Genomic DNA, 16,076 nt, shown 5'->3' on the forward strand with positions numbered 1-16,076 from the left:
GAAAAAGACAAATAATTGGGTGTTAGAACAAATTAAACCAGAGTTGTCACTAGAAGCTAGAAATTGCAGCTATTATACTTTGGACACATAATGAGCAGACATTATTCACTAGAAAAGCCAACCATGCTGGGGAAAACAGAAGGAAGTAGAAAAAGAGGAGACCAATCAAGAGATGGATTGATTCCATAAAGGAAGCCACAGACCTAAACTTACAAGATCTGAACAGGGCGGTTCACGACAGATGCTCTTGGAGGTCGCCAATTCATAGGGTCACCAAAAGTCGTAATAGATTTGAAAGCACATAACAACAACAAAGAGAACAAGAATGGGGGGGAGGCCTAGCTCTTGGGGCATGCCTAGACACAAACATAATAAGCCTGCCTACGTTTGCTGCCAAAATCCAAGGGTGAGAAGGGACTACGGCAAGGAATCAACAGGAAGTGTGTGTGTGAGCGTACGCTACCAAAGATCAAACTATAATCTAACCCAATCACTTCACTTTGTAGGCAAAGACAGTCTGGGGAGAACATTGCCCTTGGTAAAAGATTCATGTTGTTGACCCTCCTGATTAAGCTCAGGGTAGCCCCTCTCATGGGAGATGAGAAATGGCCTCCAGGTCTCACATTAAGAAGTAAAGTTCTGCTATTAATGTCCCTGCCCAGAATTAGCAGAGCAGCCAAAACATTAAGGTCAACTTTAGTCAACTCATAAAGCGTTAATGGGCATTTTGAGCATGAAAATGCCCTCCTAAAAATTCACATCTGTATTCCACTTAATGAAAAATTCTTCAAAGATAAAGACACAAAAAGCCAGAGACAGCTAACCTTGGTATCTTTGGGATAAACATGCAAGAATAAAACAAAAGCAAAACTCTTAATAAAAAATGGATTGTCTTGTTATGCTACTTCATGAATTACATGAGCTGTGTGTAGTTGCCACCAAATGCCACTTTGTTAGGGCATGGCTTCTCATTGGCTGCTATCGTTAAAAGTACATTTATTATAGATCAGTGCCATCATGTGTAAAGTCTAGGCCAACACCAGACTTTTCTGGGAGTCCCACCCAATTAATGCTTGAAGCAGGCCACAGAGACTTGGAGAAACACACATATCTGTGTACTTTACTAAATGACTTTTATATAGTTACTAACCTTCCTATTTCAATCAATCAGTCAATCAACTGATTGATGCTACTTCACCATGCTTTATCCAACCATGACTAATCCCTACAGCAAATAAAAACAGCTATTCCAACTCATTGTGCATTTTCTTTCTAGAGAACCTAAAACATAGCATTGTTCTTTGCAAATATACAAATGACGCCAGGTTTTTCTGTGAACAGGCATGAGCACTTTACAAAAGTACAAGCTTTATCTCAACAGCCCTTTCATCTAGTCCAATTCTATGTACTCTTTTGGAGCTGGCAGAAGAGCAATTATCTGCTCCCCTTCATGGTGCAGGGGCAAGTAGGTGTGCTAGACAGGATTGCCAAGCAACCAAGAAAATTACTGTGTGCACTTTGGGACCAGTTATCAGAAAAGCAAGGGCAGGTCTATTTCCCCCTCTTTGTGTGTGCTTTATACTCAACCATGTATCTTTAGTGTTACTTGCCTTTTACTTGACTTTTCTCTAAGCTAAAAAGCCCCCAATACTGCAGCCTTTCCTCTTAGAGGAGCTGCTCCATCACCTTGATCATTTTGTTTCCCCTTTTCTGGCTCTACAATATTTTTTGAAGTGAGGCAACTACAACTGTACATAGCATTCCAAGTCGCACCCAAGATGTATATAATGGCATTATGACATTAATTTTTAATCCCTTTCCTAATGATCCCCAGCATGCCATTTGCCTTTTTCCCAGCTGCCACACTGGGTCATACCTCAATGAGTGCAAACAAGTGTAAAGTGGCACACATTTGGCAAAAAAAAAAAAATCTTAATCTTGATCTCACATATATGTTCATGGGATCTGAACTTGTGATGACTGATCAGGAAACAAGACCTTGGGGTTGTAGTGGATAGCTTAATGAAGAAATCAGTTGCTACAAGTTGTAGGTAGGGAGACTGCTGTTGCAGAATACCCATAGGCATCTGGTTGGCCACTGTGAGAACAGGATTTTGGAGTAGATGGTGCTGAATAATTTTGATATCAGCAACAATCGTGGCCACCTCACTGCTCCCCCCTAACTATAGATCATTTATGTACAAGTTGAAAAGCACAAGTACCAGAAACGATCCTTGGGGGACTCCAGTTTCTACATCCCTCTGTTGGGAGAACTGTCAATTTATTCCTACTTCTGTTCTTCTTATTGTATGGCTGCTAAGCTTATTCAGAAATCTTTGGTAAGGCACTTTGTCAAAAGCTTTTTGAAAGTCCAAGTATACTATGTCAACTGGATCACCTCTATCTTTATCATGGTCACCAACTTTTTTGGATCAGTGGGCACATGTCAGAGTGCTATGGGCACCAGTCACAAAATGCCTGCAATGGGCATGTGGCAGAACACAAAAATTAGAGTACAGTCATTTATTGTTCCCCCCCATGCACTGGACAACCTCATGCTTAGCATGGGATGTCAGTTATGTCCTGCTTGTTCTAATTGTGGATATATAGCTGCTAAAGGCACAAGAACCCTGTTTCCCCCAATGTCTACCCTAATTCAAAGTGTAGGTTGACATCCTGTATTAATTTACTTGGGAGTAAGCAACATTAAACACAAAGACTTACTTCAGTGGACATGTATACCATTTCATAGCTCATTCCACAGAAATCGCTTGGAAGGGTACTAGCACATTTTGCTTCATAACTTCCTCTCTATGAGAGCCAGAGACTTATTTTTAAAAAATGGATTCTGGACCCCTGGCCAGGGGTGCCAATGAAGGCCTTTCTGTGTGCATTTGCACCTGCAGGCATCACACTGCAACCCCTGATCTATATGCTTGTTGACACTCTCAAAGAACTCTAATAGGTTAATGAAACAGGACTTAACCTTGCTGGGTCTGTTTCTGCAAGACTTGTTCTTCTATATGTTTGTAATTCTCTGTTAAACAATGTTTTCCACCAGTTTTCCCAGATCGGAAATTAAACTAACCAAACTGTATTCCTCCCACCCCTGGATACCTTTTAAAAAATTGGTGTTACTTTCCAGTTCTCAGGTAAAAAAGCTGATCTTAGGGGCAAGTTACATATTTTTAAGTCTAGCAATGTAACATTTGAGCTCTTTAAGAACTCTTGGGTAGATACTCCAAACCCAGTGATGTGACAGTTTTTATTTTGTCAATGCCTAGAATTTCATCTCTTGTCACCGTTATTTGACTCAGTTCCTCAGACTTCTTTCCTGTTGAAGTTAGTTCAGGTTTAGGTTCAACTATCTGCCCTGTGTCTTCTCCACTGAAGACAGATGCAAAGAATTCATTCAGCTTCTCTGCATTCTCCTTATCATTCTTTAGCACACTTTTGACTCTCTTGTCATCCAAAGGTCCAACTGCCTCCCTAGCCACTCCCTAGCAAGATTTTTGTTGCTGTTGTTGGTCTTTATATTTTCAGAAATGTGCTCCTCAAATTCTTCGTTAACATCCCTTATGTTCACTTGCTTTTCTTCTTCCAGAGTTTACATTCCTTTTTGTCTCTCCATATGGAGAAGAATTCCATTTTCTAAAGGAAGCCTTCTTACCTCAAATAGTTTGTTCGACTCTGCTCATCAACCATTCAAGTATCCTCTTGGCCCTGGTTCTACCTTTTTTGATTTGTGGTATACATTCTAGCCGAGCTAATATTGCCGTTTTAAACCACTCCAAGAATTTTGGAGAGATATGACCCTCCTGACTTTCCCTTTTTTTTTTAGCAATCTCTTCATTTTTGCAAAGTTTCCTCTTTTGAAGTTAAATGTCACTGTGTTGGATTTTCTTGGCAATTATCTATTTACATATAATGCAACTTTGATAGCACTAGGGCCACTGTTGTTCCCAGTTAGTTCAACAACACTTATATCTCACAACAGGTCCTGAGCGCCACTTGAAGTTAAGTCCAGGCTCAGTTCCACAAACAACTGTTCTAGGGCATAGTCATTTAGGATATTTGGAAATGCTACCACTTTGTTGTGACTGGAACATACATGCATCCAAGTCTAATAGGGGGCACTGTGTTACAGTGGCTTCAGTCCTTCCTGGAGGACCAAGCCCAGAAGGTGGTACTGGGGGACTCCTGCTCGACCCCTTGGCCACTGACCTATGGGGTCCCTCAGGGTTCAGTTTTGTCCCCCACGTTATCTAACATCTACATGAAACCGCTGGGAGAGGTTGTCCGGGGCTTGGGGGTTCGGTGCCATCAGTATGCCGATGACACTCAACTCTATTTCTCTTTTCCACCTGAAGCCAAGGAAGCCGTACAGGTCCTAAACCAGTGCCTGACATCAGTGATGGACTGGATGAGGGCAAACAAGTTGAAATTAAATCCTGATAAAACAGAGGTACTCCTGGTCAGTCTGAGGGCGGATCAGGGAATAGGGATTCAACCGGTGCTGGATGGGGTCGCACTTCCCCTGAAGTCTCAGGTTCGCAGTTTAGGTGTACTACTGGACTCAGCTTTGAATTTGGAGGCCCAGATTACTGCTGTGTCCAGGAGCGCATTTGCCCAATTAAAACTGGTGTGCCAGCTGCGCCCGTTCCTGGAGCTGCCTGATCTGACTAGGGTGATGCATGCCTTGGTTACATCCCGCTTATACTACTGTAACGCGCTCTACGTGGGGCTGCCTTTGAAGACTGTTCGGAAACTTAAATTGGTACAAAGAGCTGCAGCCAGAGTGCTAACCGGGGCTGGTTACAGGGACCATACAACTCCCCTGTTACAACAGCTTCACTGGCTGCCAGTTTGTTTCCGGTCACAATTCAAAGTGCTGGTTTTGACCTACAAAGCCCTATATGGCTCAGGTCCAGGCTATTTGACAGATCATATCTCCCTACATGAATCTGTCTGGGATTTGAGATCTTCAGGTGAGGTCCTTCTTGTGCTTCCCACACCTTCGCAAGTACATATGATGGGGACACGAGATAGGGCCTTTTCGGTGGCCGCCCCTAGGCTATGGAACTCCCTTCCGAGTGAGGTGCGATTAGCTCCCTCCTTGCCGTCTTTCCAGCGACAAGTAAAGACTGTTTTATTTCAACGGGCATTTGGGATAGAGAACAACCAGGATTAAGTGTCATAGGATTGGTGACTACATTATATGATCTTATTATTTTAAATTGTCCGCTGTTTTTAACGTATGTTTTATGGTTTTAATTTTTCTCACAGTTTAATTCTATTTTTAATTGTATACTTTTGTATGTTTTAATGGTGTTGTTTTTTAGTTGTAAGCCGCTCTGAGTCCTATTGGAAAAAAGTGCGGGGTAGAAATAAAGTTTATTATTATTATTATTATTATTATTATATGTGAAGATAACTGAAGTCACCGATTACTACAGCATTTCCTCTTTTGGATCTCCTCTTGATTTCATTCTCCATCTCAAGATCACCCTGGGCGTTTTGGCCTGGGGTAGCATGCCCCCAGTACTAAATTACTCCTGGGGCCTGGTATCATCACCCACAATTCTGTGGAGGAATCCCTTTGGGGATTTCTACCTTGTTAGAATCTATGTCCTCTTTGATGTACATACCAACACCACTTCCAGTGTGTCCTCCCCTGTATTTTCTATAGAGTTTGTATCCAGAGATAAACATGTCCCGCTGGTTATCTATGCTGTCCTCTAAGACCAAGTGCTCCATGTTGGTTTGGAGGCTTCTACCATTAACATATAAACATTTAAATTTCTCTCTTCAAAAATCTTTGGCACTTGCACTTTAACCCATGGTGCTTTGGCCATAGTATTTTATTTATATCAATAAATATACAGTGGTAATGAGACCAACTTCAAAGGGCTGTTGCGAGGGCAAACGGAATGTACTGGGCCGAACTGGAAAAATACACTAAAAATTAGTTGTAAGGCCTGAGACAAGGTAAGGCAACAAATATTCCCAGTTAAATCTTCACTCATTGCCATTAAAACAAAACACGTTCGATCTAGGTAGGATACCAGATTGTTCAGTGAGAAGACAATGTAAAGAGTTTGTAAAAAAAAAGTGAAAAGGCCAAGGCCAAACTGTACTGCATGCCTGGCACCTTCTTCTCTATCCACCTTTAGGGGCCAGGCAAAGACCTTCCTTTTCAGTCAGGGTTTTGGTATGCTGTCTTAGTCCTTTTTGTTTGGCTTTTAAATTTTTGTATATTGTGTGTTTTTAAATTGGTTTTATACTGTATGTTTCTAAGATGCGTTGTAAGTCACCTGGAGACCACTGGGTATGAGGCGACCAACAAATTAAATAAATAACAACTGTGCATAGTAAAACCTTTGTGGAAGAGCAGCTTGAGGAAAAGTGATTTTAAGCTGAGAAGCTGAAGTGGGAGGGGTGCTTAGCACTTAACCTAGCAAATGCTTCTCCATTCCAAATGATGTCCTTGCACCTCTACAACATGGTCCCAAATGAAAGTATGGAGATTTGGGGAGGGATGACATTTTGGAGCATAGCAGCACTGGCACAAGAACCCCTTATCCATTACTTCTCCACTTTATATCCTATTCCCCCTCTCCCCGAAAGCAAAGCCAACTGTTGTGTTTGCTTGTTCTATTAAATAAATTATGGGAGGTAGCAAATGGTGAAGCATTCTGTACATCTGTACCATGAATTAGAGAACTGGTTAGATGCTTTGTGTATTTTTTTTATTGTTAACTTACAAAACATTACACTGGAGAAATAAAAAGAATGCCATTTGGAAGGTTAAGTTGTAAGTAAGCTGGCAGTATTAATATAAAATTGAGCACTTATCTCCATGCCAACACATCTGGCACTTTACTCGTTAAGGAAGTTGCACAAGGTATTCTCTCAACTCCCACCCACCCAGGTCAAAAAAAGAACCCATAGCACCAGCGCAGAAATGTAGGCTACCTGATTTGTTAAGTTATATTTCTTCTAGTTTTAAGACCTTTTGTTGTTTCCTGGGCGAGGTCCTGGAACGAGTGGTTGCAGGCCAGCTCCAAACACTCTTGGATGAGACTGATTATCTGGATCCATTTCAGTCGGGTTTCAGGCCTGGTTTTGGCACGGAAACAGCCTTGGTCGCCCTGTATGATGACCTTTGTCGGGAGAGAGACAGGGGGAGTGTGACCCTGTTGATTCTCCTTGATCTCTGAGCAGCTTTCGATACCATCGACCATCGTATCCTTCTGGGGAGACTAGCTGAGTTGGGAGTGGGAGGGCCTGCATTGCGGTGGTTCCACTCCTACTTGGCAGGTCGCCTCCAGAAGGTGGTGCTTGGGGAACATTACTCGGCACCCTGGGCTCTCCAGTATAGGGTTCCGCAGGGGTCAGTTCTGTCCCCCATGCTGTTCAACATCTACATGAAACCATTGGGTGCAGTCATCTGGAGCTTTGGAGTGCGTTGCCATCAGTATGCTGATGACACGCAGCTCTATTTCTCCTTTTCATCTTCTTCAGGTGAGGCTGTCAATGTGCTGAACCGGTGCCTGGCTGCGACAATGGACTGGATGAGGGCTAATAAATTGAGGCTTAATCCAGAGAAGACTGAGATGCTGCTAGTGGGTGGTTCTTCTGACTGGATGGTGGATGTCCAACCTGTTCTGGATGGGGTTGCACTCCCCCTGAAGGAGCAGGTTCGTAGCTTGGGGGTTCTCCTAGAACCATCTCTGTCACTTGAGGCTCAGGTAGCCTCGGTGGCACGGAGTGCCTTCTACCAACTTCGGTTGGTGGCCCAACTATGTCCTTATCTGGACAGGGATAACCTGCTTCAGTTGTCCATGCTCTGGTAACCTCCAAATGAGATTACTGCAATGCAGTCTACGTGGGGCTGCCTTTGAAGATGGTTCGGAAACTGCAGCTTGTGCAAAATGCAGCAGCCAGATTGGTAACAGGGACCAGACGGTCTGAACATATAAAACCGATTCTGGCCCGCTTGCATTGGCTGCCTGTATGTTTCCGAGCTCAATTCAAGGTGCTGGTTTTGACCTATAAAGCCTTACACGGCTTGATACGACAATACCTGATGGATCGCCTCTCCCGATACGAACCCCCCCTTACACTAAGTTCAAGATCAAAGGCCCTCCTCCGGGTGCCTACTCCAAGGGAAGCTGGGAGGGTGGCAACAAGGGAGTCGGCCTTCTCATTGGTGGCCCCCAAATCATGGAATTATCCTACTGACGAGGTGCGCCTGGCGCCAATACTGTTATCTTTTCGGCACCAGGTCAAGGCTTTCCTCTTCTCCTACGCATTTTAGCATGTGTTTTTAAATTGTTTTTATATTGTTTTGAATTTTAAAATTGTGCTTTAAACTGTTTTTAAAATATGTTTTTTAAATTGTGTATTTGTTTTAATGTTTTTGATTGCTGTAAACTGCCCAGAGAGCTTCAGCTATGGGGCGGTATACAAGTGCAATAAATAAAATAAAAAATACCATAAAATTGTTTTTTACCACCACCGGCAAAAATGTCCACATTTTATTTACAGGCTACACATTTTGAGAGAGGTCTCAATGCTTTCAATTACCATATCACAAGTCTGAAAATATCTACGCACACTCCCTTCCCTTTGTCACCCAACATTCCCAGGGTATATAACTTCAATTAATCAAAAACAAGTTTCTCCTAGAAAGTGAACAATCTTGCACAGGTCCAAATTTGGAAAGTTCTACCCAAGGCCAGGGGAAACCCATAAGAAAAGAAGTGGATGGCACTCCATTTTGAACTGAGTTAGGCATCTTTAGGCCAGCTTTACCACCAGTAATTCAGAAAATTGCTTGAAGGGCTTGCCAAAGATTAAGCTGTGGTTGGCCAACACCAGCCAAACTGATTTATTTCAGGATAAGCCTGAAAAGTAACTAAGCTAATTGTTTCCTAGGTTCAAACAGCCCTTTCCCAGCCACTGGACCCAGTATGCTTTACTTTCAGAAGGACCTCCTTGGACCTTCCTCAGAAAGAGGTGCTGAGGAGGTGGTGGAGGGAATGGCAGAGAATCTCCTGTACTGCCGCAACAGCAAAACAACAGCATGCAAGGAGGAACAGGGACACCAGGGGGAAAGAGGATGGCACTGCCACCAAAGACAATGATGGGGGGCAGTGCAAAGACAGAGTGGGACAGCAGTAGGATGGCACAATCATTTCTGCCAGTGCTACCCACCTCACAATTCTAAGGAAAGGTTCAAAGGGGTGCTTTAATATTCCCCCCCATCACTTAGAAGCCTTGGTGCAGGAGTTCCGCATGCAGCCCTTTGAATCCAGGCCTATTGTTTTATCCATTAGAGAAAGGGTGAGTAGATAGCACAGAGCCCTCCCCAAACCTTTAAGTATACCCTACCTGAATTGCATTTCTCTATTTTCTAAAAATATTACTGTTTGGTGTGTTTTTTAAGATATTATATCTTAGCAGCAAATGCAAGGGAGGGGGAAACAGAGTGAAGAGTTGGCAAGGCATATGCACTATCTGTTCCTTTCCATAAAGTGCATTAAGCCAAACCATGCCTAAAAATCACTTAAGTCGCTAAAATATTATATACTGTTAATTATGCAAGCTGACTGTGAGCCACAAGTGCAATTCTTTTGAAGCACTAGAGATTTACAACAATTAAAATTCCTTGCTGCCTTTCAGGCTTGAAAGCTCAGGAGAAATTCCAAGAACTAAGTGTCAATATGGCAGCCAACTTCAAAAAGGGTGATGAATGGGAACAAAAATGGGGGCAGGATGACATGGAATACTGGGAAGCTGCCAAGAGAATAATGCAAATGCAGAACCTTGAAACAAAGTCAGGAGGGACTTTGTAAAACTATTAAAAACACGAACAAGCTTAGAAAGGCCTCACAGTGATGGGTGACCTACAGCTTAACTGGCAACCTATAGGCTAGGTTCAATCTTTTGAAGGTTATGGAATTTGTTGCACTTGAGACAGAGACCTATGAATTCCTGCCTTCACATTATGCTGCTCACATGACAAGTCTATTCCTTTGAATAGAAAACAGTTCCTCAGCTGGGACTAAAACATCAACTAATTCTTGTTCTTAAGATATATTTACATTCAACTAGCATGTACATCTTTAAGCAGCTTGAATACTCTGTTCCTAAATTCTGTTTTTATTCACGTCTTTTTTCTACATATAATCACTACCACTGGGTTTTTTAACGGAAATTTGTTTTCACCTCTGCAGTATTAGTTTTGTGATCTGCACTTATTGTGAAGGATCAAGATATACGATGGGGACAATTTTAAAAGTTTCAGAAAGTTTGTACACATTCTTCACTTGATCTTTTCTCAGCAAATTTAATGTGGATTACAAGGAACATTCACTTTCATATATTTTTTACTCACCCCACCCCTACCTCAGGCTTATGAAGAAAATTAAATTACAAGTAGGTAGTGTTAGAATCTGTTGATACTTCATGTTTTGGGGTGAAAACCAAGAATTCTTAAGAAGATGAGCATGTATGTTATCTTGGGGGGAGGGGGAGATTCTTCTCCAAAAGCCTTTGTAAGCTATTCTTTGAAGATTTTGTTGAACCTTCTGTTTTTCACATTATAAACTGGATGAAAGGCAACTGCCACACTTTTTCTTCTGTCATTCACAATTAATACTATTCAGACACTTGTTTAAACAGTAACATCCACATGCTTGTGCATATGCAAAACCCTGGTGCTTACGTACCTGTTATTTTGTCTCTTACAAGTTTACAGGATTCTATCTCACCAATGCTCCCAAAAAGACTTTTGAGCTCTTCTTGTGTCATATTCTGAGGAAGATAGTTGACTATTAAATTGGTTTTGCTGTCCTCTGTGTTCCCAGAATCAACTGGTGATGAGCAGTTGTTGTTTATGGTGGAAGGACCATTGGCTGTGTTATTGCAAGTTGGCCCATTAGACAGTTGTGTTTCCATGGCAGCAATTACCTGCTAAAAACAGAGAAAATGGGAACTGTCAGAATTCATATTTCAGAATCTATTAGCGATTCTAGCCAAGAATTTAAAGCTTTGTCACTATAAAAAAGTACACAATTGTCAGGTCTGCAATAATGGCTCTACAATAAAAACAACAACAGTTTTAATTCTCTATCAATAAAATCCATTTATAAGTTATTTATTAAAGATTTTACTGAAAGATTTTCTAAATCGAGTCTGGGGGGGAAATCCCAGGCGCTTTTCCTGATAGCAGGGGATTAGAAACATTTTTTTCTAAACCTGTGCTGTTATTTCAGTAAACCCTAACATTTAACTGTAAATACTACATTCAGATAAATCCCCAGAATTGTTCACCAGAAGAAAACACCTCAGAAATTTCAGTAATTATTGCAAAAGCTGAATTAACGACGACAATCAACAACGACTTCATGAAAGACGTTATTAAAAACAATGTACTGTTTTGGTTACTTTTCTGGTATCGCAGAGCTTGGCTGCATTGGTCATGTTACTGGAAAAATACAATTTTCCGTTCCAAAACTTTGCATTTAATGAGGATAAGGAAGAGCCAAAGAGTGCTGGTATGACCATGTGAGCCCTTGTTTACTGATTACCCTAAGATCTGAAAGGCTTTACCACCTTTATTATGCAACTACTTTGGTATCTACTGTTCCTCCCAATGTTCCAGAAGTAGTGCATCCAGATCTTCATATCTATACTTCTAGTTAAGCTGAACAAACCTCAAGGATTGTTTGTCAGAAGAACTGGGGTCGCTCATATAACACACCGGAGCAGAAGAATGGATCACTTCAAACAAAGGTCTAGTCTAAATGCACACTACATTTATTTCATTTGTAGGTGTACTACTGCTTGACAATAGCTGGCTACTTCTGACAGTTTCCATCTCAGAACCTGACATTTTAATCAAATCTGCCAATTTTACTCAATTTAAATAATTTTAATCAAATTTGCCAATACAGAGCACAATCCTTATTTCAACTCATGCCAATAAAACTGCTCTCTATCCTATGTTCAAAGAAGGAACTTCCACCTTAAAGTCAACAATTGGATTTTTGGTAAGGTACATTTTCCATCTTTGGAAGTTCAAGAAAGACTAAAATATTAGTATCTTGACAATAATAGGAATAAGCCTGTCCTGGTGTTTTGTTAGGTTATACATAATACTTTGCTGGAAGGGATTGGAGGATTATGAATTTCCCAGGACATAGCTGGGTTCTAGGAAAAAAGAGAAATTCCCTTCAATATGCTTGAAAACAACCACGTCTTACTGATATGCAATCATTTCACTTCAACCAACACAATGTTTTCAACATATACCTCTTCCTAAGACTACAAACAAAACTAAACTGTCCATGTGCAAACTGATCAAGAACAATTTAAGTAGTCTACTATTCAAATGTTCCTACCACGCCTGACAGAGGTTGCAGAACTGGTGGGCCGTAACACTGGTTTCAGACTAAAGCTTTCTATTAATAATTATGTTTTAAGTGTTGATTAACTGAAAACAAGTTTTAAAAGGTATCTTCAAAAAGATATCTTCATATGTGTATTGCATTTTCATACTTAGATAGCAAGAATGAAATCCTAAACCACTGTTCAAATGAACAGCTGCAAAAATCTGGATGTTCTGTAATTACAGTAACTCAACTACAAGATCATCTGCTGCTCCAAATAAAGCAATACTAATAATCTATATTTTAAGAAATAGTTCCTATCGTATTGACAGTATTAAAAAAACAGCTGTCACCTGATGCAGATCAGGCTTTTCGACAGCTCCTGAATTTTACTTTTTTAATGGCTAAAATAATTTGCAACTTGAATGGAATTCTATAATTTCATTAGTAACCAAAAAAATACACAATGCGTAATTTTCCAAAATTACTGTTATTCAGCATTCAGACCATACCAAAACAGCTTTAACACAAGCTCTGCTCTTTTTTAAAACAAATATTGTATTAGAGTAAACAGGTAACTCAAGTTACTGTGAAGAAAAGTCAGAATGTATTAGAGGAAGTCACTTGTATATTTACAAGTGTAGAGGATGCCCTGAACCCTTTCCCAATCCAGGGATACAGACTAATTCCTATGCCAAAACTTAGAGAGGATGGTATAAAGAGTTATTCCAAATAAAATTTAAAGTGTTTGGTATGGCCTCAGCACTACTGTAACATGTTTAAAATATCCTACAGAATTTAAGAAAAATCCCACAGACCCCAGTCCAAGGCTCTGCTGCCCACGAACCACTTCTAAGCAGAGAAGCCACATCACACAGTCTGACTGCCATGTTAGTTTGGAGTTGCCGTCTGCAATATGGACACAAAAAGTACCGTATGTTAGATTAGCAAGATAATGCAACAAATCAGTTTGTACAAATTTACAGTAATTGTATTTATATTCCCAGCACGTCCATGCAGTGTGGCTTAATAGAATTTCAGGCAATTCCAATCTAATCTTTTCAAATTCATTTAATGTGTTGTCATTGTTTTGTGTAAATTAAGGCACTTTTTAGAAGCCTGATTTAAAAGGTAGTACAAGTTAGTTTAGTTTGCATCCAACCTTTAACCTATCTTAAATGCATATATTGTAGACACATGTCTACAAGAATCACGTGGGGGAGGATTAAATGCTAAGACAACTGGAGTGCAGTGGAGACATGTAGAAAAATAAAATGTAGAAACCATTTGTCCAGGGACAGTTTTATACATATTCCTTCATTAAAGCCTTCTAAATTATGTCTTAGTTGCTGTCTAGCGCTGTTAAAATCTAACCTTTTCATAAATAATTTCCTTAGTAGGATCTAAGTTGCTTTTTTCAATTTGATGTTGCAATAGCAACCTCATTCAGGGTATATTTATTGGGAAACATTCGCAAGTCAAGCAGCATTACTGAGATGGAACAGACCTAGTACATAGAAATGGTTTTCAATAATGCATTGTTCCCAGGCACACAGAAAAATCAGTTAAGCCCCATGCAAATTGTAAACCTGCCAGGATTTGAATTTAGCAAAACTAGGCAGTGACAATTACAGGTAATGTGTCATTTACAATTGCTTGCTTGCAGAGATTGGTTAGTGTTGGCATAATAGTCAAGGCAGAACAGGAGTAGTTTTTAATTTACAGCCATTAATATACGAAGTTAGCTTAGCTAATTCTTCCAGTGAGATTCTTTGCCAAAATATGTATGCTAATCAGTCAAGTTAAAACACAGACACATGTATGTAAATTAGAGATGTGAAGGCCAGGGGAAAAAAATAGAAAAAATCAGAAACAACCCTGTTTTTTTCCAGTTTTTCCCTAAGTCTTTTTTGTTTTTTTCTGAAAAATTGAAAAAATTGAAAAAAAATTGAAAAAAATGATTATGGAATGCTTTATTTTAATGATGAATAAAGTGTTTCATTGAATCTTGGTCCCCCCTTTTTCTCAGTCCTTTTTATGGGAATGGATGCTTATCTGCTTGACTTTCTTATTAATGCTTTCTTATGATGGGTTCTTCTGGGGTTTTTAATTGTTTTTTGCCTGCTCCTCGTAAACTGGCAAAATGAAAGAGGTTCCTTACAGTTCAGGGGCTTGTAGCTCCATTTGTTAAAAAAAAAGTAAGAATATTAAAAAGTAAATTCAATTTGTAATTGTTTAATAAAATGTACTTTTAATATACCAAATGTCATAATGTTATGCCAAACCAACTTGTACATAATTATATTTTATGTTCCTGAAGTAACAAAATGACTTTCAATCTGTAAAAGTGCTAATATTGCATTTTTTCATTTTTTTCTGAAAATTTGTTTTTAAAAAAAAAAAAACTGGGGAAAAACCAGTTTTCCATGGCTTCAAACTTTCCAGAAATGTTACATCTCTATTGTAAATACACACACAGCTTCAGAGTTTATTCTTCAAGACAACTCTTTATTTATTCCATTTATACCCTGCCTTAGCTTCAGCAGGGAGCTGGCCTTATGTGCCTTCAGACTAGTCACACAGAGGTTAACTCAGCCTTGCAAATAGGAATCCACGAAAATGACTAGCCAACAGAAAATAAAGTTACTGAACACCACAGCTTTTGTTAAAAATTTGTGGCAAATCAACAGCTTGAAAGAAAAGATTATATTCCCATTTACAAAAAAAGTTTTCCCACTCATCACTCACAGGCAATATACGTACTACAGCCAACCAAGTACGCAGCATGTTTAAACTTATTTATCACAAACATTATTCAGTCAAAGTTCAAAATGATAAGATTAAAATTCTGCCTTTGCAAAATGGAGTATAAGTAATCAGCAAAATTAAGTTCAAGTATTAAGTAATAATCAACCAGATCAATGGATTGCTAGCAAATCTGCAGCACTACATATAGCCTCAATTAAGTGGTTAGACACCTAGCTGCAGAATTCTCTCTATCCACTGCAAAAGACACTCTACTGTAAAACAGTGAATCCTCCAAGGACAGAATTATGAAGTTACAAGTTGAATATGAATGAGATAAGCTGGGAAAAATTCAACATGAGATGGAACACATACTGAACAGGACTGACATTTATTAGCTGTTCATGTAATACCTTGACAAACCTGATAAAAGCAGTGGTACAGGATACATTTAGTATCATGTCATTGTACTCATTCACTAGTCGACACATCATACTTCACTATCATCATCAAAAAACCCTGCATTCTTCTAAAGGAATAAAAGATGCCAAAGGTTCAGTGGTACTATGAGCTTTAGTAGAATGGTAAGCGAAATAGAAAGATAGGACTCAGCCTAGAAAGAGCACAAAGATGGTAGTTACTTAGGGCTATATTCAGTGTTACACAAGAACATAAGAAGAGCCTGCTGGATCAGGCCAGTGGCCCATCTAGTCCAGCATCCTGTTCTCACAGTGGCCAACCAAGTGCCTGGGGGAAGCCCGCAAGCAGGACCTGAGTGCAAGTACACTCTCCCCTCCTGAGGCTTCCGGCAACTGGTTTTCAGAAACATACTGCCTCTGACTAGGGTGGCAGAGCACAGCCATCATGGCTAGTAGCCATTGATAGCCCTGTCCTCCATGAATTTGTCTAATCTTCTTTTAAAGCCATCCAAGC

The 16,076-nt window shown here is 40.0% G+C and overlaps 1 protein-coding gene across 26 annotated transcripts in view; it reads right to left on the reverse strand.

Annotated features, from left to right (window-relative positions):
• Positions 1 to 16,076, reverse strand: part of ELAVL2 (ELAV like RNA binding protein 2) — a 142,414-nt gene that overhangs the window by 64,555 nt on the left and 61,783 nt on the right. For 16 of the 26 annotated variants that reach the window (XM_061631015.1, XM_061631046.1, XM_061631055.1 and 13 more), the window contains 2 exons: positions 13,217 to 13,307; positions 10,737 to 10,980 (listed from right to left, as the gene is read on the reverse strand). In XM_061631015.1, the coding sequence (XP_061486999.1) occupies positions 10,737 to 10,980; positions 13,217 to 13,307 (335 nt within the window). Of the gene's footprint in view, positions 1 to 10,736; positions 10,981 to 13,216; positions 13,308 to 16,076 lie in introns of those variants that run through there. The other 10 variants (XM_061631208.1, XM_061631161.1, XM_061631170.1 and 7 more) reach the window with 3 other exon arrangements.

Source organism: Rhineura floridana, chromosome 1 (genome assembly GCF_030035675.1).
Source record: "Rhineura floridana isolate rRhiFlo1 chromosome 1, rRhiFlo1.hap2, whole genome shotgun sequence".
In the NCBI taxonomy this organism is placed as follows: domain Eukaryota; kingdom Metazoa; phylum Chordata; class Lepidosauria; order Squamata; family Rhineuridae; genus Rhineura; species Rhineura floridana.